Here is a 25,293-nt window from a genome sequence, read left to right as displayed (position 1 = left end):
GGGGGGGGGACGGAAAGTGAAAACATAATCTCCTGGCGGAGACAATAATAATAATAATAATAATAATACTTGTAATAATAATAATAATAATAATAATAATAATACAACAACATACAATTTATATAGCGCTTTTCTAGGTACTCAAAGTCGCTTTACAGAGCACAATAAAAACAACTTTATTAGAATGGACTAGTTGAAAAGGATTAAAACTATAAAAGAAAGGTAAACAAAAGGGTTGGGGTTTTATGTAGGGAATGCGATTCTGAAGAGGTGGGTTTTGACTGGGTGGTTTTAAACATGGTGAGGTTGGTTTTAAACATGGTGAGGGTGGTTTTAAACATGGTGAGGGTGGGGGCAGCTCTGATGTGAGCTGGGAGTGAGTTCCACAGTGTGGGGGCGGGGCCACAGAGAAGGCCCTGTCACCCCAGGTTTGTTTATTTGTCCAGAGGGTGTCCAGGATGTTGGCATCACCCGATCGACCTGAGGGAGCGGGAGGGGGCGTGGCGTTTGATGAGTCCAGAGATGTTTTTTCATTAATTCGACCTTTATTTATTTTCTCGGGATACATTGAGGGCAGAGCCCTCATTTTCAATGATGCCGAGATTACAGAAGCACAATATAACAGTGTAAATAATGATGAATAAAAAGACATATAAAGACAAAAGATGTAGTGGGGGGCCTGGTTGTTGAGGGCTTTGTAGGTAGTGATTAGTATTTTAAAGTCAATTCGATGCTTGACTGGGAGCCAATGAAGGTCACGGAGGACAGGAGTGATGTGGTCCCTGGATCGGGTTTTAGTGAGCAGGCAGGCGACGGAATTTTTTACATACTGTAGTTTATTGAGGACCTTGGTGGTGACGCCATAGAGTAGACTGTTGCAGTAGTCGATATATGGAACATGCAGTATTATGAGAAAAATGCATTAATGTGCATCACAGAATATTAATATGTGATTCATTGAAGAATCATTTATTTAACGTTGACTCATTCAGTTGATGCATTTATTTTCACATGGACATAATGTCTGGGTCATTTATCTCATAGACATAATGTCTGGGTCATTTATCTCATAGACATAATGTCTGGGTCATTTATCTCATAGACATAATGTCTGAATTATTGATCTATTATCTATCATCTATTTATTGTATTAGTGCAAGACTATTTATTTCATTTTGTATTCAGTTTAGGTGTGGATACTTCACTTCATTCAGGTGTGCAAAAGCCTTTTGCTTACCTGTTATTTATTTTTATTTTATTTGTATTTTTATTTGGTGGGAGGGGACAATTTGAAGATAATATACAAAATAATTATATCTATACAAAAAAACAAACAGAAAACCAGGAACGTTTTTTTTAAAAAAGGGATATATACTACATAATTATGTTCTGGAAACAGTGCTTCCCTAAATGCTGTGTTATTACCACTAGGGGGCACTAGACTTCAACTAAAGAGGGCCTGCTGTCTTTGCCTCTAAACCAGGGGTCTTCAAGGTTTTTCAGGCCAAGGACCCCCTAGTTGAGAGAGAGATGAAGCAGGGACCCCCACTACATTGTTTACTATTATGTTGCAGATTAAACTCTTTCATATAGTGTCATTGACTACTATCATTTAACCCCTTAAACCTTCAATAGTTAGTACTTGGTCTGCTCCTTTCCTGATGGGTGGGGGGGGGGGGGGTCAGGTTTTCATAGACTGACTCAGATTCACAGACTTGATGAAAAGGCCCTCAGCCTCCTCTCTACAAAGCCCTTCTCTGTCAGCGGACCCTACGTCTGTTGGCCCCGTTGAAACAGCCCTGTTTTATATTCCTCGTTTTGTAACGGATTTACGTTCTTTCATTAATTTATTTTTTGTAAGGGATTATTTATAATTTGTTCAAAAACTAAATAGGATATATATATATGTATATATATGTATATATATATATATATATATATATATATATATATATATATATATACATATATATATATATCTACAAGCTCACAATGTGTCGCAAACGCAACGTATTGTGAGGTTGTGGATCTGCTATTGTTACAGAAGGTTTTACTAGTTCACTATATTCTGCCATTAGTTTAGTCTTATCTTTCATCACAGTGTGACAAATTGTTCTAGTCACATTCTAGTTAATTAATTAGTCTACTCTAATACTTATATACTGCCCTTTATGCCATCTGGCATGTAGGGCAACAACAAAAGATTTACACTCCTGTATGTTCAGGGACAACATAATCTAATTGCAAAATGACTCTTCAGATGATGGTAGCAACTGTCAATGTCAGGGTAAAGGATAAAGGATAATAATATAATGTATTTAATAATAATATAATATAATGTATTTAATATAATAATATAATATAATGTATTTAATATAAAATATAATATAATATAATGTGGGTAAAGTGCTGATAATAAAGTATTTAATATAATAATAATATAATATAATCCTGAAACAAGAGGACATTTTAACCATAGAATAGAATAAAAAAAACAGGACTGTGTCGCCCTCTAGTGGACAAACTCTCCTCTCGTCTACTCTAGGTATAATATTTATAACTATGACGCAGTGACTCAACAAACACTATTTATGGATATTTAGTCCATTTAATCATTTTAGAAACAGCATCATCATAATAAGATGATGATTTGTATTGTTAATTCCTCCTCCAATCATTGGTTTGTTAGTTTGTTTTGCGCATAAAGCAGCTGCTAGCTGCTAGCTAGCCGCTAGCTGCACATAAACAGACCTTAGGACTACACTACATTTAAGAACTACATGTTCCATCCACCATGGGTGGCTAGAAAAACTACAATCGATTACTACATTTCCCATACACCAACACAGGTAGCGATGAGGACTACATTTAAAGAACTACATTTTCCATCGACAATGGGTAGCTAGAAAAACTACAATCGCGTACTACATTTCCCAAACACCAACATGGGTTAGCTGTGTGGACTACATTTAAGAAACTACATTTCCCAGCCACCATGGATGACTAGAAGAACTACACTAGAATGGACTACATTTCCCACACACATAAGTGTCTTGCTTCACATAGAATGCCACATGAATGCTTCCGTTTTCTCTTCAAAATAAAACACTTGCCGTGTCAAGCCTCACACAGAACGCAACGCGAGCGCTTCCGCTCATTTTTTCAAAAAATACAACCGTCTTTCGCTTACAAATACAAATACTACGACCGTGTCGCGCGCCGAAAATAGCCGATCTACAAGCTCACAATGAGTCTCATTGTGAGCTTGTAGATTTGAACAGCTTCATGTAGAAACCAGCGCCATGTTGCGTCATCTCGTGTTTAATATTTTGATGATTAAAGTGATTTGTTGACGACAAACACTTGTATTTACTCATTGTGTCCACACGAGGGCGACAAGGGCCGTTGAATACAACCAGATGAACGGAGTCAGAACATGAACACATTGTTACATTTATAACATTATTAGTTCAATGGATTTACATTAATGTTGTGTTTTAGTTAGTTAGTACTATAATGTATTTAATATACTAATAATATAATATATTTGGTTAAAGTGATGATAATATAATGTATTTAATATAATGATAATATAATATAATGTATTTGGGTAAAGTGATGATAATATAATGTATTTGATATAATAATAATCTAATCCTAAAGGATTATTATGGGAGGAAGATTCTTTCACCCTTGTTTGTTCCTACTGCAATCTCACACTCATGTCCTCGTAGTTGGCTAGACTACTTCCCATTTGTGACAGCTCATCATCAATAGTTGCACCTGATTGTGTATAAATGCTTTGTCTACTGCATCTGTAGGGCACCTACAAAGATGCTGTGGCTAAACTGTTAAGATGTAGTAGGAAATGTAGTTTTATATTAACCGTACAATATGTAAGTACATTGAAGGCGGGGAAAGAAGCCTTTATTATAGCCAGAGCTCTGATCAACAGTCTGTTGTTTCGGGGCAAATGGAGTGATCGTGTGTTGAGCAACCCCGGACATATTCTTTTGTATTCGATTAGTCGATTACCATGATCAGTCATAACCATAAGGACTTTCCAATGCAGCTACCACTGCCAAATATGGACTGTGATGTCTAACCTCAATTTTTGACTGAACCAGGCTATTATTATATCATGCAATATGAGTATAAGTTTAAGTAGCTACTTAAACGTATGCTTGTATTGTATGAATATAATAGCCTGGTTCAGGTTTGTTTCTCTTTGACTCGGGTACTTACTGTTACTTGACATGTGGAGTCATAACTTGGGGGAATAATGAAAAAAATTGGAAGTATACTCCATTAAAGTAAAAATCACACCCAGTGTGAAGTGGGCGGTGTGGTCCCAGTGGTCATCACAGTGGGTGATTCATTTAAAAAAAAATCACACCCTGTGTGAAGGTAGCGGCGCCTTTGAATACATTATGTCATCGATATGTGTTTATAATGTGTTTATAGCCATGTGTCATGTGAAGCTTGACCAATCACTTTGTTGACGGGTCTGACCAATCAGAGCGTCGACGACAGATAAAGTTAAATTGAGGATCTAACTTTAAATAACTTACCTAGAAGGAGACTTTAGCCAAATAAAAATATATACAAAAAAAGACATGAGGAAATAAAAAATAAACCTTGACATCATAGTGATGTCATGAATAGTCCCCTTGCCTGACAAATCACAACCTTGACGGGCCTGACCAATCAGAACCTTGACGGGCCTGACCAATCAGAACCTTGACGGGCCTGACCAATCAGAACCTTAACGGACTCTTGGATTCTCGATCGTCTCTATCAAACCATTCTGTCATAACGGATGACTGGGTCCCGAACTCAGACTTTCTATACATTCACCCTTCATCTGTTCTTGTATCTTTCTCTTTCTATTCGTCATATTAACTTTAAATAACTTACCTAGACGGAGACTTTAGCCAAATGAATAATAAGATGAAGTCATTGTCATCGTTTATATAGACATCGAATTCTATATTCATGACATCATAGTGATGTCATGAATAGTGACCAATCACAACTTTGGCGCACCTGACCAATCAGAACGTTGACGCACCTGACCAATCAGAACGTTGGCGCACCTGACCAATCAGAACGTTGACGCAAAAGCCAGGCATAGAGGGCTAATATCCGCTCTATACCTAAAGGTATAGAGCGGCTAGCGCCGCTAAAAACATAAATGTGTTTTTTTTTAAGTGCACAGTCCTATTTATAGGACTGCACATGTGTCATGTGTTTCACTAGCCAATCACAGTCCTGAATAGAGTCAACCAGTGTACAATGGTGGCCAATCACGGTGCAGGGTTAGGGGGGTACAATGGTGGCCAATCACAGCGCAGGGTTGGGGGGGTGCAATGGGGTGGGGGTCCAAACCTCACATATAGGGGCGGTTGCACCGCCAAAAAATACCTCAACATTGTACTTAAGTAAAGATAAAGATAAAGAAAACTTTATTGTCCATTAAATTGACATAAAATGGAAATTTGTCTTTGGCACACCAGCAGTCAGTTACAACAATAAAACATTACAAAAAAAAAAAAAAGTACAGTACTTGATGAGTACATGTACTTAGTTACTTTACACCACTGGTTAATGTCCACCACTAGAGGCATCATAGCTCAGGTTGACACATTACAGACTGGAGGGGGGGGGTTGACTGTAGAGAAGATGAGAGGTGGTTCAGGTTGCGCATGCGCACCAGACGCAATGGGGATTTAATTTGATCACATTACAACCAGCAGGTTGTATGAGGATGATGATGATGAAGAAGGCCCCTCCCACTGTTTACTCTAGTCATCTGGAAGAGACATTTATTCATTTTAGTGTTTTATCTGCAGAAAGGTGTTTGTGTGATCATGTGATCATGTGATCAGTCGTGGATATTCCTCGTTGCACGGTGGGGGGTGTTAATGGTTCTATAAATCAGAACACGTCAAACTGCTGACTATATATATAGATCTGTTTCTCTATCGTCTCATCATCATCAGGAGATCCAGTGGATCCACTGGAAACTTTGTAACGAGTTGTTGGATGTGTTGACACACTGCAGACTGATGCATCATCTATCTGACTGGATCTCTGGTAGGATACATTGTATCTACTCGTATCTATCTACATACTATTATCCAGTGGTGGGAAAAGTACTTAAATGTTTTACTTAAGTAAAAGTAGCAATACTGCAATGTAGAAGTACTCTGTTACAAGTAAAAGTCCGGAATTCAAAATGTAAAATGCATATTAGAGGAGCAGTGGTGTAAAGTAACTAAGTACATTTACTTAAGTACTGCACTTAAATTCTAGCGCACCATAAAATCTATCCAACGAGTTGAAGAAAGTATTTAATTTGCCTCGGTCTTCATCCGGTTCCATAATATTTTGCATTAGAAGATGCAATTCAACATTTGACCAGTAGGGGAATCAGTAATGTTATCTCTACGGGCGCAACTCTTGCGCAATGTCTTAAAAACATGTAACCGGATGAAGACCGAGGCAAATTAAATACTTTCTTCAACTCGTTGGATAGATTTTATGGTGCGCTAGAACTTAAAACATCTGAGAGAGTGGCGGAAATGCTTTACTTTTTGGATACGATGTGCAGAAAGGGGTAAGAAACATGTAAAGTGGAAAATGTGTGACAATCTCGAAAACAAACGGCAGAGACAAACGAGGAACCTCATCTCGGAGCTATACAGCGGAGGGAGAGGTTCCGTCGGAGCTAGGAGCATGCAGTGATGCCATATGGCATTGGTTCTCAAAGTGGGGTACGGGGACCCCCAGGGGTACTTAGTTGAGGCGGTTCCAGGGGGTCCCCAGCTAAATGATGGATAGGAACCAAATGGACCCTTATGGGTCTGTAACTCTGAGAGTGTACAAATGGAACCAAATGGACCCTAACGGGTCCATTTGGTTCCATTTGTACACTCTCAGAGTTACATTAACATTGATTTTACAATATAAATTCGAGTCCCAGAGGTATAAATGCCATTAAATGGGGGTCCGTAGCCTAATACATGTTAAACTGGGGGTCCTTGAAATAAAAAATGGTTGAGAATCACTGCTAGAGCCTAAAACATCTTCTCTTATTGGGGTCCCTGGCTTATCTTTTCAAATGGGGGTCTGCGGGCTAATAAGTGTCAATTTGGGGGTCCTTGACATGAAAAAGTTTGAGAACCACTGCCATATGGAGCACTGGTCTGTCAGGGTCAGCTGTCTGGACACGTGACAGTCCAGCAGCATACACATGTCCCAGTGATCTAATGCAGTGCTTCTCAAACCTTTTCATGCCAGGGACCCCTAAATTGATTAGATGGGGGTCCGCGGCCAAACATATATCAATTATTGATATATGTTTGGCCGCGGACCCCACATCTGAAAATATGTTGTGCCAGGGACCCCCAGAAGCAAAGATTTGTGTTAAAATGATCGCTTTAAAGGAAATATTGAAATATTCAAAGATTTGCATGAATCTTCAAGATTTTTTTTAAATAGCAGATCTACAAGCTCATAGCGCGGCACTCGGTGGCGCACTATGAGCCTGTAGATCTGCTATTTTTGAATAGCCAAAGTGTAAAAGGTTAAAATTATTGTGATATTGATATTATTATATATTGCACTTTTACCTTAGCGCTAGGTATACTCTTGGTTGCTTGTTTTTGCAGGAAATGTACTTAAAACTTCTGGTGATTAGTAGTTTTCGTTCCCTACCTATGTTGAATACACTTATTGTAAGTCGCTTTGGATAAAAGCGTCTGCTAAATGACTGTAATGTAATGTAATGTAATGTGATGCTATATTCACACATTTTGCTGGGGACCCCCTGGGACCTCCTCAAGGACCCCTGGGGGTGCCCGGACACCACTGATGTGACAGACTAGTGTCACTTCACTACTTCAGAGATCATGCTTTTTTTAAATAGTCATGTTATTTGATGTTTCATCATCAGGGACACCTTTGCAACATTATAGGCCTATTGCTGATGATAAACATTCATTCTCATTTTGCCATTGAGCAGTAACTAAGTACATTTAATTGTGTTCTGTACTTAAAGGTGTAGTTCACCCCCAAAACATTTTTTTCCCCCCTTTTGATTAGTCACCCCATGGATGTTTTTTGTTGTTTTAATTTTGATGAACGGCAGCGGTTCCGGGTAGGAGACAGAAAGAGTCTCCTTTGTGTCTCCAACCGGAACGGCTGCCTACCTGGTCATCAAATGATTGGCTTAGGAATGTGATGGAGTGACTAATACATAGAAAAACGTCATTTTGGGGGTGAACTATCCCTTTTAAGTACATTTATTTGAGTATCTGTATGCTACTCATTTGTAGCCTACAGATACTGTGGAGAGTTCCGACCATACCTACTACCAGTGACATCATTGGTCGGCAGGTTTGGTTATTTCAAACAAGATTTCAACTTTTTTTTGTTTAAATGCAAGAACAATGTCCTCTGTTTCTATTCTCTTGCATTAATAATGTCAGTGTGAAGTGAGCGGTGTTGTTTAAAAACAACAGTGGTCATCACAGTGATGGAAGCTCACTTAAAAAAAAAAGTATTTTTTTGCTATTTATAGGTTATTAATTTCATCATGCGTCTCGCTAGCCAATCAAAGCAAAGGGTCTGAATAGAGTCAGCCAATCACGGAACAGCTAAAAGGGTCTGAATAGAGTCAGCCAATCACAGTACAGCGAAAGACAAATTTTCACGACGGATGGGTCCCAAACCCACTTATAGGAGCGGCTACACCGCTCAAAAATAAAAGGTTGAAATCTTGTTTGAAATGACCATACCTGCCCACTGGTGATGTCACTGGTAGGCAGGTTTCTGAACTGTCCACAGCCCTCCTCTGAGACACAGAGCAAATAGAGAGAAATGGTGGCATCTTATAATGAGCAATAGTGAGGAACAATTATATGAAGACAGTTTGAAAATGGGTGAAGTAGGCCTTTAACCCATTAAAACCGGGAACGCATCTGTGTAACCACTTAAACCATTATTTTATACTTTGGCTATTCAGAAATGGCAGATCTACAAGCTCATAGCGCGGCGAGCTTGTAGATCTGCTATTTTTGAAAAATCGTGAAATTGTGTGCAAATCTTTGAATATATATATACATATATATATATATATATATATATATATATATATATATATATAATTTTTTTTATTTTTTTTTAGAGCAAACATTTTTAACTAAAATCTTTGCGTCCCTGGAAAAAGCATTTTGAGATGACGGCCAAATACATACTGTATCTAAAAATATGTTCTAAATCCTAACCGTAATGTTGCTATATCAGTGGTGCTCCAACTTTTTCATGTCAAGGACAAAAAAATGTTTTGGCCGCGGACCCCCATCTCAAAATATTGTGTTCGAGGGACCAGAAGCAAATATTGGAGTTAAATATATTTGCACAAATTTTCAAGATTATTCAAAAAAATTCAGATCTACAAGCTCATAGTGATGTACTGTATGACTGATAGATGCTTCATTTTTTGTCTCTGTATGTAATGTAGGATCCGTGGTGGGGGGCTGTGTGGGCAGGAATCGTGTAGACGGACAGGGGACGACCAGAGACATTGCAAGAAGCAAAAAACGTGGAGGTAAGAATCTCTGTCCTGGATCTATGTGTATATTCCTTACAACTGTGGTTCTCAAACCTTTCCATGTCAAAGACCCCCCAATCAATGTATATTTGGCCGCGGACCCCCATCTGACAATATTCTGTGCCAGGGATCCCCCATGCAAGATTTGTGTTGTTAAAATGTTTCAGAAAGATTCCAAATAGTTCACATTTCTTTTCAAGATAAAAATAAATAATGCAAATGCAGATCTACAAGCTTACTGAGCATGTAGATCGGCTATTAGCCTGTTAAAAGAGTAGTTTAGTCCTTTCTCTGCACCTGAGAGCCGACACAGACAGACGGCTACTATGGTGCTAACAATAGCCCACGGCTTGATGTCTTTTTCAACAACAAACACATGAACACGTAGATGCTTAAATCATTTTAGAAATGATAAACAACATAACTACTGCACTGCCGGGTGCTTATGGCATGGGCACAAGGTTATCTGTGTTAGATTATTTTGGTGTAGCCTACCGGTATATCTTTTGCATTTAATGTTCATTAAAACGAATTAAAGACTGCGTGCCTGCACCAAGCGGCAGCGCAATGCGCGCACGACCTAATGATCAATATGTAATAAATAGATTTTGCAGACCTTTTTCACCTTAAAGAAAAGCAGCAGTATGTGCTCAATTGGGTTTTTATAAGATGTTACAGTATGTAGTCTTTTCAAAGACAATGATTTGAGCTGCCTAAATGCCATTCACACCTAACCACACATGAGTTTGATTAATCCATTGTGCAGGAAATCAAGAACGGATTACAATAATTTAACATTCTCTATAATCAGTAACGTGTATCAAACATGTTAAAAATGTTATTCTAAGGCAATCAAAGGCTAGACATTATGATCCAAATGTCGGGATGTGACCAACGTGCTGTGTTGCTTTTCGATGTGTACGCTCTATCTAAAGAGCACAAAGTACATTTCTGAACGTGCCAAAGTATCGCGAGACTGTCCATCATTGACAACCTGACAAGCACATCTCGTGATACTGCCGAGCCAGAAACGATACATGCCGCTGTTAAGTGCCGCAATACAATTATGAATTACGAAAAACAAGTGATTGGAAAACAACCTGTGATGATGTCTTCTTTTATATTCCTGAACTGATTAACTGACAAAGGACTCAATTGTTCAGAAATAGTGTTTGTTCACAAACTGGTCCAGCCGGCTTTCATCGAACTCCCGGTTCCAGTTTTGCCTCCCATGCGCGTCAATGGTGCCTGCCTGGCCCGTGGACTGACCCGACCTTATTCTATCATAGACTTGACCCATAACAGGAAATGTTTATGCCCCCTTCTAGAAAAGGGAACTACAGTCGTACACAGAGCCTAATACAATCCTAATACTACAGTCTTTATGCAATAAGTAGGCCCTACCATAAAACAGCAGAGCATAGACAATTGACAGTTATATATATATATATATATATATTTTTTTTTTTATTATTATTATTTTTTTATTCTAATATATATATAAAAGCTAGGCATTATGTATGACATATATGCAAATATATGAACCTGACTGGCATGTGGAAATATGTAAGCTATAACATATTTTAAATCCACATAAATGCACATATATGAACCTGAATATTGCATATACAGTATGCAGCATATATTCTGCATATACTCGCAGTCAGACAGACAGACAGACAGACGCACACCTCGAGCCCTGTACTAAGACAGCTTTGCATCTGAAAAAATATGAATTATTACCATTCCGCTTTGCACTGAACCTTGGCCATCGATATGCCAAAGAACAGAGAAACAAAACAATGGGCCGTGAGAGAGACGGTACACCTGCAAATAGGGTCCACCACTAATAGAATGTATACTAGACATGGCTTTACAGTCTATTAATGGGTTGGCCATCTTGCCCTTGGTATTTCTAACTCATGCCTTTAAATAGGGCTGATAGGATTAGACTCTCTTGTGTAAAGAAGCTGTCTCTCTCCACAGCCTGGACACGAGGGACAGGTTTCCCCTCACCTAGCGCTGTGCTGCTGCCTTACACCAACTGATCCTGTGGTATTTTCGGGTGTTTGTTATTAGATAGAAGGGACACAATTAGACAGTGTGTGTGTGTGTGTGTGTGTGTGTGTGTGTGTGTGTGTGTGTGTGTGTTAATGTTTGAGGAAGCAGGTCAAGCTTGTTGCCGTGACGGTTGGCAGTGACTGCATACAGGAAGGACTGTGGCGGTTTGCATGCTGGCATTGTTAGGATCTCATACTTTCATACTTTCTGGATTCTTCTTTTCTCTCAAATGCTGATTTTGGAAGTGCGTTAGTTAAACTTGCGAGAGAATAAGCGTCGTCATGGGAGTGACTAACTCCAGGGGCCACAGCTATCATTCCAGCAGGGACTTTCCCATCAAAGTGGTGCCGAAAAGTAAGTACTGCTTATCGCTGCTGTCAGGGGCCAGAAACCTCCTATCTCCATAATCTAACTTTTTTTAGTTTTTTCAATGCTCTACTTGATCTTACTACAGCGTCACGCAAAAGTATCAAAAGTATCAGATCTACAAGCTCGAAACGTGTCGCTTCGCGCCACGTTTCGAGCTTGTAGATCTGCTGCTTTTGAATTTGAATCCTGAAAAGTCACAGTTTTGGACATAATGAGGTTTCCACCCGACAGAGACTTTGTGTAAACTGTAGAAGAAGCATTTTTACTTCTAAAATATCGTCTCCTTAACTCATGGTAAATATTGACTCAAAATGAGTAGCGTTTTCTTGTCACGGAAATCTTTTTACTCTGCATTACTCTGGTATTATATGTTTCCTGCAGACGGATAACACAAGCTAAATCATCCATATTCAGCATTGACTCGAGTTATTAACTATATCTTAATCACCCTGGCTTAAACAAATGGAGGGGAAAAAGACTGTTGGTAAAATCTCTATCACTATTTATTGTGAGGCTGAATTGGACAATGGCATTTTGATCAGGGACATGTAGACTTTGGTAGACTAAAGGTCATTACACACCGGCGAATATACGCAAAATTCAGACGCTTTTTCACTCCGCGAAACTGATGTGGAAGCTTGCATTGGCTTTATAAGGTTTTTAAAAAAAAACATATTATTCGCATGAAAAAAATCGCCCCCGGTGTGTAAGGACCTTTACTGTTGAGGTTGCTGAGCTTGTATGTATTAGTAGTTATGTATGTCAATAGCCATTTTGGGCCTATATATTAGTGAAAGAGGAACTGTAAAGGAGTGCATGTATTTGTGACACAATCTCTGGTGTCTGCATGAAGTCCTATTAATGCTCATAATGATTATGAGATCATAACATACTATAATGAACATAGTAAATTATATTTAGTAGGTTTGCAGTGCGGCATTCTCCCTGTGGTTTACAATGTTACATAGTTGGATATGCAGAAAGGACAACGTATCACTTGTGTGGTTAGATTTAGTCAGTTTTACTAAGATACTGATAAACTTGGATTCCAGGTAACTAGACTTTATACTAGGGAACTCTTTTTGTTGTGGACCAGTCGCCTTCAAGTTCAGATTGGACGGACTGGGATGACATAGGAACAGTATTTGATACCCTTTACCTTCATTCCAGTAAGGTGTACCACCAGCCAAGAGGTTTACTTAGGAAATATAAAGCTTCAATACTTACAGGATAACCATATTCTAGTGGAGTGTTGATCAGTGTCTAGTGCTTAGAGATCCATATGTGGGACCTAGTATCGTCACAAAGACCTCCAACTGTCCTTTTGCCTAACTGTAGCGGTAATGACAGTTGACCTCATCTATTATTATTTTCAGAAAAACTTAATTTTTTTTGTCAAAAAATTGAAAAGATTCCTGTTGCTATATACATAGCAACATCTAAAATGACACAGATGCTTCCCCGGTTTTAAAGGTATAACAACATAGGCTTCCCCGTTCTTAATGGGTTAATGCAGATCATTTTGTAAGAACTCATTTATCATTACATTGTTCTATGCTGCCTGTATTTATCAGAATGTAGCTGCTTGACTCTGTCTGGGCAGAGTTTGTCTAATGTTGATACAATACTGACAATGTAGTATTGTTTAATAATACAGTATAATATCTAATAATACAGTGCTGTTTAATTATACAATACTGTGTTGGCTAGAACGCTAACACATGCATGCAGCAACAAGGCCTTTAGGTTGACGTTGAATTCACACACACAGGGTTTGAAGAAAGAGAGGAAATAATCGACTTATTCATTCATTCAAACCTTTATTTATTCTCAAAAAGAACATTGAGGTTGCCCTCATTTGCAGTGTCGTCGAGATACATTACAATCCAAATACAATTACGTTTTCACATCAATATTCACATCGATAATTAAACAAAACAAAAACTTCCCCCGTACGTGTAATGGAACACAAGTTAAAACCCCATTTAGATCTGGAACACCAATACGTTACTATACCTTACGATCCTACCGTTTCTCCATGTGGGGTCTAGTTATAATGTATGGGGTCTAGCCCTATGGAATTTGTGGAATGCATGTGAAAATGAAAACCAACTTAATACTTCCTAATGTTAATATGTATATATATATATATCAAATCTATATTTTAATTGTTTTATTTGCATATGCATTCCATACATTCCATAGGGCTATAGAACACACATGGACATATGACATCATCAACTTGTGACGGGCATTATTGTCCCTCTTGGGTAAAAGATGAACCATTTCTAAAATAAATGAAATATTTCAGGTGAGGGAAATTATAATGTATTAAGGCTTATTTGGCTTATTAGCCAGGGACCCTTTTAAGGAAAGGAGCACAGATTTCAGAAAATGTAAAGCCTCTGCCTTTGTAGTTTGTAAATAAAATATTACTCATAAAAATAGGATACTGTTTGTACCCAGGCACATACTGTACAGTATCTGCCTGGGCACACACACACACGCACGCGCGCACACACACACACACACACACACACACACACACACACACACACACACACACACACACACACACACACACACACACACACACACACACACACACACACACACACACACACACACACACACACACACACACACACACACATAAACAACACAGCATGTGGTTGAGCTGAAGCTTGGAGGATGGCCATGTTTATACAACAACAGTGTCCATGTTTGTAACCACATGAACCCTAGCCCATCCCTGTTCTGGGCATGTCCTAATGTAGGCCAAGAGATCTGATATAGAGGGACAATGGAGGAGACCTAGTATAGACCCCTGGGGGACCCCGGTCAACAAAGTGTGTATTAGGTTATAATGACAGCAAGTTTATTCAGTGGTGTAAAGTAACTAAGTACATTCACTCAAGTCCTGTACTTGAGGTATTTTCACTTAACTGGAGTATTTCCAATTTTCTGTACTTTTACTTTTCTGTACTTTTACTAAAACTTTAGTTACTAGTTACTTTGTAGATTTTGATTGTTATTACAAAACATACATTGCCCACTTCAGCCCTATATACATTTCGGCCATTTGAAAATAGCAGATCTACAAGCTGACAAAGCGTCGCGATGCGACACATTGTCAGCTTGTAGATCTGCTAATTTTTTTGGTATACATTTTATACATTTGAAAACTTGTGAAATGGGACATTTTGCATAATGAGGACTTTTAATTTAGAACTTTAGGTATATTGTGTACTTTTACTCAAGTAGATTTAGAATTCTGGACTTTTACTTTGAACAGATCAGTATTTCTACATTGCAGTATTAATAATTTTACTTAAGTAAAACAATTAAGTACTTTTTCCACCGCTGAGTTTTTTCAGCCAGTCATTTTCGCCCTATAACAAGTGGGTTGGTAAAGACTTCTAACAGAGTCCCTGTGGTTTGTGTTGTTGTTGTTTTTGCCTCTCATTGCCTGCAGAGTGTTTGTCTCTCCTTGCAATGCCATGTGGAACAGTGGAAGATAAATCCTGTTATGTAGATCCTGATTACTGACTATAATCCTCTGTGTGTGTGTGTGTGTGTGTGTGTGTGTGTGTGTGTGTGTGTGTGTGTGTGCGTGTGCGCGTGTCTGTCTCTCACTGGCTACCGCAGTAATCCATGACACTATACATAATCCCTTTGATTTCCCTGCCTCTCTCTGTGTATCAAAGTGACCTTCCTCCCGCGTAGATATATCACTTCTTCTTTGCACTGCTGCCAGGTCTGTCATAGTAGAAGTGACACCTGCTGCACGCTGTAAACGGTCTCTGTTTGAAGTCTCTCAAGGCAGTGGCTCTCAGACTTTTTCGTGCCAAGGACCCCCAAATAGACACGTATTAGACCGCGGACCCCCATTTGAAAAGATAAGCCAGGGACCCCCATAAGAGAAGATTTTTTACAGCTCTCTAGCAGTGATTTCAACCATTTTAATTTCAAGGACCCACAGTTGGACATGCATTAGGGCTACGGACCCCCATTTAATGGCATGTATGTCTCTGGGACCCCAATATATATTGTAAAATCAATGTTAATTTAACTCTGAGAGTGTACAAATGGAACCAAATGGACCCGTTAGGGTCCATTTGGTTCCATTTGTACACTCTCAGAGTTACAGACCTATAAGGGTCCATTTGGTCCCTGTCCATCATTTAGCTGGGGACCCCCTGGAACCCCCTCAAGTACCCCTGGGGGTCCTCGGACCCCACTTTGAGAACCAATGTCTCAAGGCACTCAAACTCCACAGTGAGTTTAGTCTATATAATATTATATGTGTGGGATAATATCATACATATCTGTGTTATATGTGTTGTTCCTCTGCAGTGAGCGTGTGACACAGGAGGGTTTGTTTACCCTCACAGATGTAAGATGAGCTCAGGGGTTGTTGTACGTAAACAAAGAGAATATTACATCATGAGTCAAAACAGGCTCATGAAGGTGTAAACCCTATACCCCCCACACCAACATCTGTTCATTCTGTTCCTGAGATGTGACATTTACGTCATTTTTGTTAACCCATTACGACCGGGAACTCATCTGTGTTATTTTTAGACTTCTTTGGCTATTCAAAAATAGCAGATTTAATTTTTTTGATAGTTTTATTTTTTTTGACAGTTTTTTGAAAAAACGTACTGTATGTTGCTATAATATCAGTGGTTCAAGGACCCCCACAATTATATGTATTTGGCCACGGACTCCCATCTCAAAATATTTAGTTCCAATTAAAAGATACTAGATGTCAGGGCCGCTTTGAGTTTGCCGTAATTGTGATAAAGAGGTCAAACTTCCTGTATATGGTTGCTATGGCAACCTGCCCTATCAGGCTGAGGGTCTGATTCTGATTACAGATGGAGGTGGAGGTAAGATGCCTAAAACATAGCCATAGCTCTGATCAACAGTCTGTGGCAAGTTTCGGGGCAAATGGAGTGATCCTGTGCTTGCTTACCCCGGACGAACTTTCAGAGCTTTTGTCAATTATATAATAGTAAGTTATATTGAAAGATTTACATTTTTTTTTTTTTAGGAATAATAAATATATAATAAAATAGACTTTGGCTATCTTTGAATAGCCAAAATGTAAAATAATAAAGTGGTTAAAATCTAAAAGGAGAAATGCTTTCCAGGTCTTACATTGTACATCGGCTGTTTTCACTATTCTTTTGAGAATGCTTGAACATTTTTTGAACATTTTCCCCTATAATGACATCCTGATACAGTGACGGCAGGTTGAAAGTGGTGTATCTCTTCAGGGCAGCCTACTGATCATTCTCAGCAAGTTTAGCAGAAAGCAGCGCAGCCCTTCTGGAGTTATTTTGTTCACAGACACACAGTACAGACAGGCAGTGGTGTAAAGTAACTAAGTACATTTACTCAAGTACTGTACTTAAGTACACTTTTGAGGATTTTTTACTTTACTGGAGTATTCCCCATTTTCAGTACTTTTACTTCTACTCCACTACATCTCAGAGGCAAATATTGTACTTTTACTCCACTACTATTATTTGAAAACTTTAGTTACTTTGCAGATATAAATGAGTACATTATCAAACATACATTAACCACTTTAGCCCTATTTTATACATAGGCTATTTGAAAATAGCCGATCTACAAGCTAACAACGCGTCGCATCGCGACGCGTTGTTAGCTTGTAGATCTGCTATTTTCAAACATTTTAGTACTTTCACTTTTGGTACTTTAAGTACATTTTGATACCAATACTTTTGTACTTTTACTCAAGTACATAAAACATTTGAGTCCTTTTTCCACCACTGCAGACAGGAGTGATTACAATATGCTGCCATGCATGGCTGTGAACAGGGTAATAGTGCTGATTCCTCTATCCAGAGTGCAACAGCATTATAACTGCACTGAAGACATGTGTGGCAGTTGGGTTGTACGTTGCAAGATTTTGAGATGTGAGGTTTATGTACATCATCAATTATGTGTCGTATGTATTTATACAACAGAGTCACCGCTGTGGATTCAAACCCCTTGTGTCTGTGGTGGTGGGCAGGAACTGTATATATACCCCTGTGCCACCCAAAGTACCCCACTGTCCACAGTACCTTGAGTACTATTCTGAACCATAGACTGTAAAAAAGAATGGACAAAGCCACTCCCCTGCTTTCTACAGAACGAAAATGAAGCCGATAGTTCAGGAACATGCATTCCTCCATCGTTAATATATACAGTTGGCCACGTCCGGAACTCAAACGCTATTGGTTGAGACCAGACACGTGACCAGCGAACCGGAAAACACCCCCAAAAATGCTATTGGTTGGGTAGCTTGTCAATCAAGAGCGGGGGCGGGGAATGAATGCTATTGGTTGTGTAGGTTGTCAATCAAATCATCCCGCCCCTCCTGGAGCATAGCCTACTTTATCGTCAATTTTAGAATAAATGGGACCATAATTTAGCAAAACGCATATCATGATGATTGAAAGGAGACTTTAAACTAGCAACTGGAAGCATATAGAATTTATGCCAATTTTTATTACGGTAAGAAAATCTAGTCTAAAGTTTGTCAAAAACCCATTCACTTGCGCTAAAATAAATTCTTTCTGACACTTCAGGTCGGCGCAGGGTAAAACAGCGCCACTCTGGCCATTCATAAGCTTCCGTGTTGGCCTCATCGTAAATATCCAAGCCTTGCCCCTTGTTCTGAACCCATTTAGACCTGAGACCGATTCGACAAAATGTCTTCTACATCCTATTGATGAAGAAAACATCACATGGATGCAACTGGGACTTATCATCAGTGTTGTAGCCTGGGGTCATAGGGTGTTTTGGGTCTCGCAACATACAACATACAGTACACCCAGGTGACCCAGCCAGGGTTGATCAAGCCCCGACTTACGTCCCAGTAGCTACCCACGGTCAGTCCTACAGGGCAAGACAGGGCCACTCAGTCCGCTTCTCCGGAAGTACTCTGCCGGGACTCGGGGAGGCTCTGGCACGTGGAGGGACTAGGCTCTGTGGGTTGTCTCCTGGCCGGGCTCCTCCTTCGTCTCACCAGGTCCAGGACCTGAGCGCTGCGCCAGATCAGGTGCACCGCCCCGATCCAAACATTTCCTTCTGGCGTGAAGGTTCCTTGGGCCGTGGTGGTACTGCAGGCTCCACTTGCAGATTGATTGAATGGCCCTCCTAAAGGCCTCACCGCGGGTTTATTGGGCTTCTTCCTCACGGAAGACACAGCCTGGGGCGCTAACCCATACTGCTCCCGGGATGCCGTCTACATTCCGGCTGTCACCAGTCTCTCCTGTGGTCACCAAACTATTCCTGGTTGTCACATAGTCTATTCCTATCAATATCCTAACAGTTTTCTGAAAAAACTATTGTTTATTTTTGGTGCTCAACCTTTTTCATGCAAGGACCCCCAAAATAAGGCCTATATGTATGTTCTGTATATGTGATCCCCATCTCAGAATATTTTGTAGCCTAACAGGGACCCCCAGAAGCAAATATTTGAGTCAAAAATGTTCCCTTTAAAAAATGTATATACTCAAATATTTGCACAAATATTCACAAAGATTTTTTCAAAAATAGCAGATCTACAAGCTCATAGCGCGGCACTCGTCACACATTAACCCATTAAGACCGGGAACGCACTGTGTCATTTTAAGATTTCTTTGGCTATTCAAAAATAGCAGATCTACAAGCTCATAGCACGGCACCGAGTGCCGCACTATGAGCTTGTATGAGCTTGTATATTTTAGATCTGCTATTTTTGAAAAATCCTGACAATTTGTGCAAATCTTTTAATACATATATATATATACACATTTTTAACTCAAATCTTTGCTTCTGGGGGTCCCTGGAACAAAATATTTTGAGATGGGAGTCCACGGCCAAATACATATCATTTACGTTTTATAGCAACATAAGTTATTAAAAAAAAAACTGCCCTGATCTTAAAGCAGTGGTTCTCAAACTTTTTCATGTCAAGGACCCCCAAATTGACACTTATTAGCCCGCGGACCCCCATTTGAAAAGATAAGCCAGGGACTCCAATAAGAGAAGGTTTACATGGCTTTCTAGCAGTGATTCTCAACCATTTTAATGTCAAGGACCCCCAGTTTGACATGTATTAGGCTACGGACCCCCATTTAATGGCATTTATACCTCTGGGACCTGAATTTATATTATAAAATCAATGTTAACTTAACTCTGAGAGTGTACAAATGGAACCAAATGGACCCGTTAGGGTCCATTTGGTTCCATTTGTACACTCTCAGAGTTACAGACACATAAGGGTCCATTTGGTTCCTATCCATCATTTAGCTGGGGACCCCCTGGTATCCCCTCAAGTACCCCTGGGGGTCCCCGTACCCCACTTTGAGAACCAATGTCTTAAAGGGTTAAGTGAGAGAGGAGGTTGAATCATCATTCCTGTAATGTCATGTCTTCACCACCAGGACGTAATGAGCCCCTGAGGAAGGAGCGTCTGAAATGGAAGAGCGAGTACCCCATGACGGAGGGCCAGCTGAGGAGCAAGAGGGACGAGTTCTGGGACACGGCGCCGGCCTTCGACGGCCGGAAGGAGATCTGGGACGCCCTGCGGGCCGCCGGCCTGGCCGCCGAGTGCAACGACCTGGAACTGGCACAGGCCATAGTGGATGGAGCCTGCATCACTCTGCCCCATGGTGAGAACCCTGCCCCTAGTGGTAGGAAGAAGTACTCACATGTTTTTACTTAAAGTTGTTCTGTGCAAATTTCCAAAAAACGACTTTTAGCAGCCTCTGCTGGTCATTACCGTCACTGCAGGCCGTTCGTTTATCCTCTGTTACCCAGAATTCCATTCGTTTTCACCGGAAGACGGAAGTGTTTCAAAAAGCGTTCTTTTAATTGTTTTATACGATCTGTGGATCGTTTCTCTTAGCCAGTGGAGCTTACTTAGTTACTGTGAGCTGTGTTTTCTTTTTCTGTTTTTTTTTTCGTTCTTCAAATCATACAATCTCTTAAAATCAGCGTGAGTTTCCTTTTGTTATTAGCGCGGTAGTTCCTGGCCAAACAGGAACCCGGTGGATTTCCGCTTCCTTTTTCCGGCCAGCTGACGTAATTTCCGAGGGAAAGTCATGCTCGACAGCGTTCAATAGAAAATATATAAATAAAAGGCTTTCGGAGGTGAAATTCATGGAGTGGGTGTTGTGAAACATTTGCCACTTACAAAAGATATACAATTTAACTTTAGTTTTACTGAAAACGTTACCTAGTATTACTTTAAGTAAAAGTATCAATGCCCTATTTGTAGAAATAGTCTGTTACACGTACAAGTTCGGTATTTGAAATGTACTTTACCTTTTGTAAAAGTGCAAAAGTATTGGCATCAAAATATACTTAAAGTACCAAAAGTAAAAGTACTCTTTGTGCAGACTGTCCCATTTCACGATCGTTACAAAATGTATAAAAATATATTTTGAATCTACAAGCTCAGGAAAATAGATTGTCTATTTTCGAATAGCCGCAATATATAGGGCTGAAGTGGTTAATGCATATTTTGTAATAATAATCTAACTCTACAAAGTATAGTAACTAAAGTTTTCAAATAATTGTAGTGGAGTAAAAGTACAATATTTGCCTCTGAGATGTAGTGGAGTACAAGTAAAAGTATTCGATATTGGAAATACTCCAGTAAAGTCAAACAAAAAAACTGAAAATTGTACTTAAGTACAGTATTTGAGTTTCTGTACACAGTTACTTTCCACTACTGGAACCTACTGTATACACACACACACACACACACACACACACACACACACACACACACACACACACACACACACACACACACACACACACACACACACACACACACACACACACACACACACACACACACACACACACACACACACACACACACACACAGGTATTCCTAGAAATGAAAGCTGTGAACCTCCTTTGCTACAGTACGTAACAATGTATCATAACTCTCAGACTGTCAGCACAGTTTTGCAGTGTGAGTCCTGTGTGTGTGTGTGTGTGTGTGTGTGTGTGTGTGTGTAGTTGCTAAGAGATTATACCGCTATGAGCGTTACGTAACAGTCACCAGGGCGACTAGAGCAGAGAGTGTGACCAGAGCAGATGGATTGTTAGTCAGATAAACAGGGCAGAGATGGATGGAAAAATCCTTCTGTGGGGTCTGCTGTGTGTGTGTGTGTGTGTGTGTGTGTGTGTGTGTGTGTGTGTGTGTGTGTGTGTGTGTGTGTGTGTGTGTGTGTGTGTGTGTGTGTGTGTGTGTGTGTGTGTGTGTGTGTGTGTGTGTGTGTGTGTGTGTGTGTGTGTGTGTGTGTGTGTGTGGGGGGGGGGGGGGGATATAATTACAATTGCTCTTTGGCTTAATAAAGCAAAACGCCACACAGCCTCTGTCCATGTCCTGATGGGACTGGGCATTGACCCTTCTCGCACGACACTGTTATTTAATTAGTCAGCATGACCAGTCTCTCTCTCTCTCTCTCTCTCTGGAGACAGACTGTTGACTCACACAGTTTTCAAATGCTTCCCACCACACAGTCTCAGAAATGCCAAGTTTGTAAAGCGGACGTCCGACTATACTCCCCACTTCCTTCTAGCCTTTGCAGTTGTTGTAACTTTGTCCTGTGCCGTAAATCGAATGAGTGGAAGCATATTATAGCTTTGCCGTTTAGCAGAAATGGAAATAAAATATATTTCCGTGAACAGAAATGACAAACGGACGACGGCTTCCGTTTGTGGCCCGTCAGGAGTCATAGTTACAGACAGTGTCGTGAAGTAACTATTACATTTACTTAAGTACTGTACTTAATTCACTTTTGAGGAATTTTACTTTAGTGGAGTTCCCATTTTCAGTACTTTTACTTCTACTCCACTACATCTCAGAGGCAAATATTATACTTTTACTCCACTGCAATTATTTGACAGCTTTAGTTACTTGTTACTTTGCATATTTAGATTATTATCACAAAACATACATTAACCACTTCAACCATATATATTTTTTTCCCGGCCATTCGAAAATAGCCGATTTACAAGCTTGACGTATTGTGAGCTTGTAGATCTGCTATTTTGAAAAGATTCTTATGCATTTTAAACTTGTGAAACAGGACATTCTGCACAATGAGTACTTTTACTTTTGGTACTTTAAGTACATTTTTTCAATGGGGGTCCGTGGGGTAATGAGTGTCAATTTGGGGGTCCTTGACATGAAAAAGTTTGAGAACCACTGGCTTATTGTCTCTGATTGGTGAGATCAGTGTCTGACAGACGTTGCACATTGTGACGGTTCTCTCGTCTCGTTCCACAGGCTCTCTAACAGAGAGTTATGATGAGCTGGGTAACCGCTATCAGCTCCCAGTCTACGCTCTCTCCACGCCCGTCAACCTGATCAGTGACACGCTCAACGGGGGCGAGACCGCCGCCCACACAGACAAACAGGCCCCGCCCACTCCACCCAAACAGGACTTCAGACTGCGTGTCCGCATGTCAACGGGTAAGGACAACATTATCCTTATTTTCTGTCCCCAGGAACACCAGAACTTATTCCTTTTTCTGCCCAGTATTCCCATTTCACAATTATAGCATATTTCTGTGATATTTCATGTAATCTTGTGTCTGTTTTTTAGAATAATACGGTTCATAACTCATGTTCAGTGTTATTATAAATCAATTACAAACCCAGCTGGAGGTGCAGAGCCTGCCTGCACCAACAACTCATGTCTCAGCGTCTCTCCATTCCTGAGATATGGATGATTATGTAATTTGGACCGGATTGGTGACCTTAACCATTGACATTTGCCCAGTAGAGTAGCCTTACTGATCATGGATACCAAGTTGAGATACTTACAATGGAAATACGCCCATTCATGCATAACTTTGACCATGACCGTGGTTGTGTCCTTGTAGTGCTGTATTTGAAACCACCAGTGAGAAGAAGTCTTTATCCCAATTGAGACCACGACTAAATAATTCAGTTTTTCAGCTCAACTACAAAGCACCACTGGTTGATTATAGTTGAGACTTGAGGGGGTTCCAGGGGGTCCCCAGCTGAATTTGTTGATGCAGCATCACAATCATTTAACCCCTAATCTGTACATCTGCTATTTTTTTAACATTTTTGAAAAAAACTTGAAAGTGTTTGGGAATGTTTTAATAATTTAGATTAATTTTTTTAAAACACTCAAAATGTTCTCTTCTGGGGGTCCCTGGCACAAGACAAATTCAGATGGGGGTCCGTGGCCAAATATATATATCAATGAAAAACTACTGCTCTAAACCATTGGTTCTCAAAGTGGGGTCCGGGGACCCCCAGGGGTACTTGAGGGGGTTCCAGGGGGTCCCCAGCTAAATGATGGACAGGAACCAAATGGACCCTTATGGGTCTGTAACTCTGAGAGTGTACAAATGGAACCAAATGGACCCTAACACACGGGTCCATTTGGTTCCATTTGTACACTCTCAGAGTTAAATTAACATTGATTTTACAATATGAATTGGGATCCCAGAGATGGGTCCGTAGCCCTAATGCATGTCAAACTGGGGGGTCCTTGAAATGAAAATGGTTGAGAATCACTGCTAGAGAGCCGTAAAATATCTTCTCTTATGGGGGTCCCTGGTTTATCTTTTGAAATGGGGGTCCGCGGGCTAATAAGTGTCAATTTGGGGGTCCTTGACATGAAAAAGTTTGAGAACCACTGCTCTAAACTAGTGTAATGTGTGTGGGTTGACAGGGAGGGACTTGTGTCTTACGGCCACCATGGCGGACTCCATCGGCGAGCTGAAGAAGCGTCTAGAAGGCCAGGAGGACATCGCCGTCGCCCACCAGAGGTGGTTCTTCTCTGGGAAGCTCCTCACCGATAAGACGCGCCTCCAGGACACCAAGATGCAGAAGGAGTTTGTGATCCAGGTCATCGTTAACCAGCCTCCTCCTCCTGCCACAGCCAGCTGAGATCAAACAAAGAGGGACACAAGAGCTAGAGAGGCTAGACCAGGGGTTCCCAAGTAGTGGGTCGAGACCCATTTTTGGGTTGCGGACCCATTTTTATGGGTCATGACTGAGTAAATATCCTTATTTTTTTCGTTTACTACATTTTTATTTTTCAGTTTTCAAGAGAATTTCATAGATTTTCCCCCAAAATCTTAAGAAATTCAACTTATAAGAACTTGTGAAAATAGCAGATCTACAAGCTGACAACGAGTGCAACGAGTTGTGAGCTTGTAGATCTGCTATTTTCACTATA

At 40.1% G+C, this 25,293-nt stretch overlaps 1 protein-coding gene across 2 annotated transcripts; it reads left to right on the top strand.

The window, feature by feature from the left end:
• The first annotated feature begins 5,911 nt into the window (after window positions 1–5,911).
• On the top strand, window positions 5,912–25,107 carry ubtd1a (ubiquitin domain containing 1a). Of its 2 annotated transcripts, XM_084076981.1 has the most exons (5): window positions 5,912–6,096; window positions 9,527–9,613; window positions 20,494–20,721; window positions 23,361–23,546; window positions 24,784–25,107. In XM_084076981.1, the coding sequence occupies exons 1-5, from the start codon at window positions 6,069–6,071 to the stop codon at window positions 24,999–25,001; spliced, it is 747 nt and encodes a 248-aa protein (XP_083933107.1). In that variant the 5' UTR covers window positions 5,912–6,068; the 3' UTR covers window positions 25,002–25,107. The 2 variants fall into 2 exon arrangements, with proteins under 2 accessions (XP_083933107.1, XP_083933108.1); XM_084076982.1 differs by lacking the exons at window positions 5,912–6,096; window positions 9,527–9,613 and adding an exon at window positions 11,764–12,031.
• Window positions 25,108–25,293: the final 186 nt, after the last annotated feature.

The sequence above is a fragment of the Gymnoscopelus microlampas genome (assembly GCF_963454915.1).
Source record: "Gymnoscopelus microlampas genome assembly, chromosome: 13".
In the NCBI taxonomy this organism is placed as follows: Eukaryota; Metazoa; Chordata; class Actinopteri; order Myctophiformes; family Myctophidae; genus Gymnoscopelus; species Gymnoscopelus microlampas.
This window is presented reverse-complemented; position numbering and strand designations above follow the sequence as displayed.

What these genes read in the sequence shown, in the direction of transcription:
- ubtd1a (XM_084076981.1), top strand. Translation starts at nt 6,069, where the DNA reads ATGCATCATCTATCTGACTGGATCTCTG. An exon ending in TCTATCTGACTGGATCTCTG is followed by an intron (nt 6,097 to 9,526) that starts GTAGGATACATT and finishes TATGTAATGTAG; the next exon opens with GATCCGTGGTGGGGGGCTGT. An exon ending in GCGTGTCCGCATGTCAACGG is followed by an intron (nt 23,547 to 24,783) that starts GTAAGGACAACA and finishes GTGGGTTGACAG; the next exon opens with GGAGGGACTTGTGTCTTACG.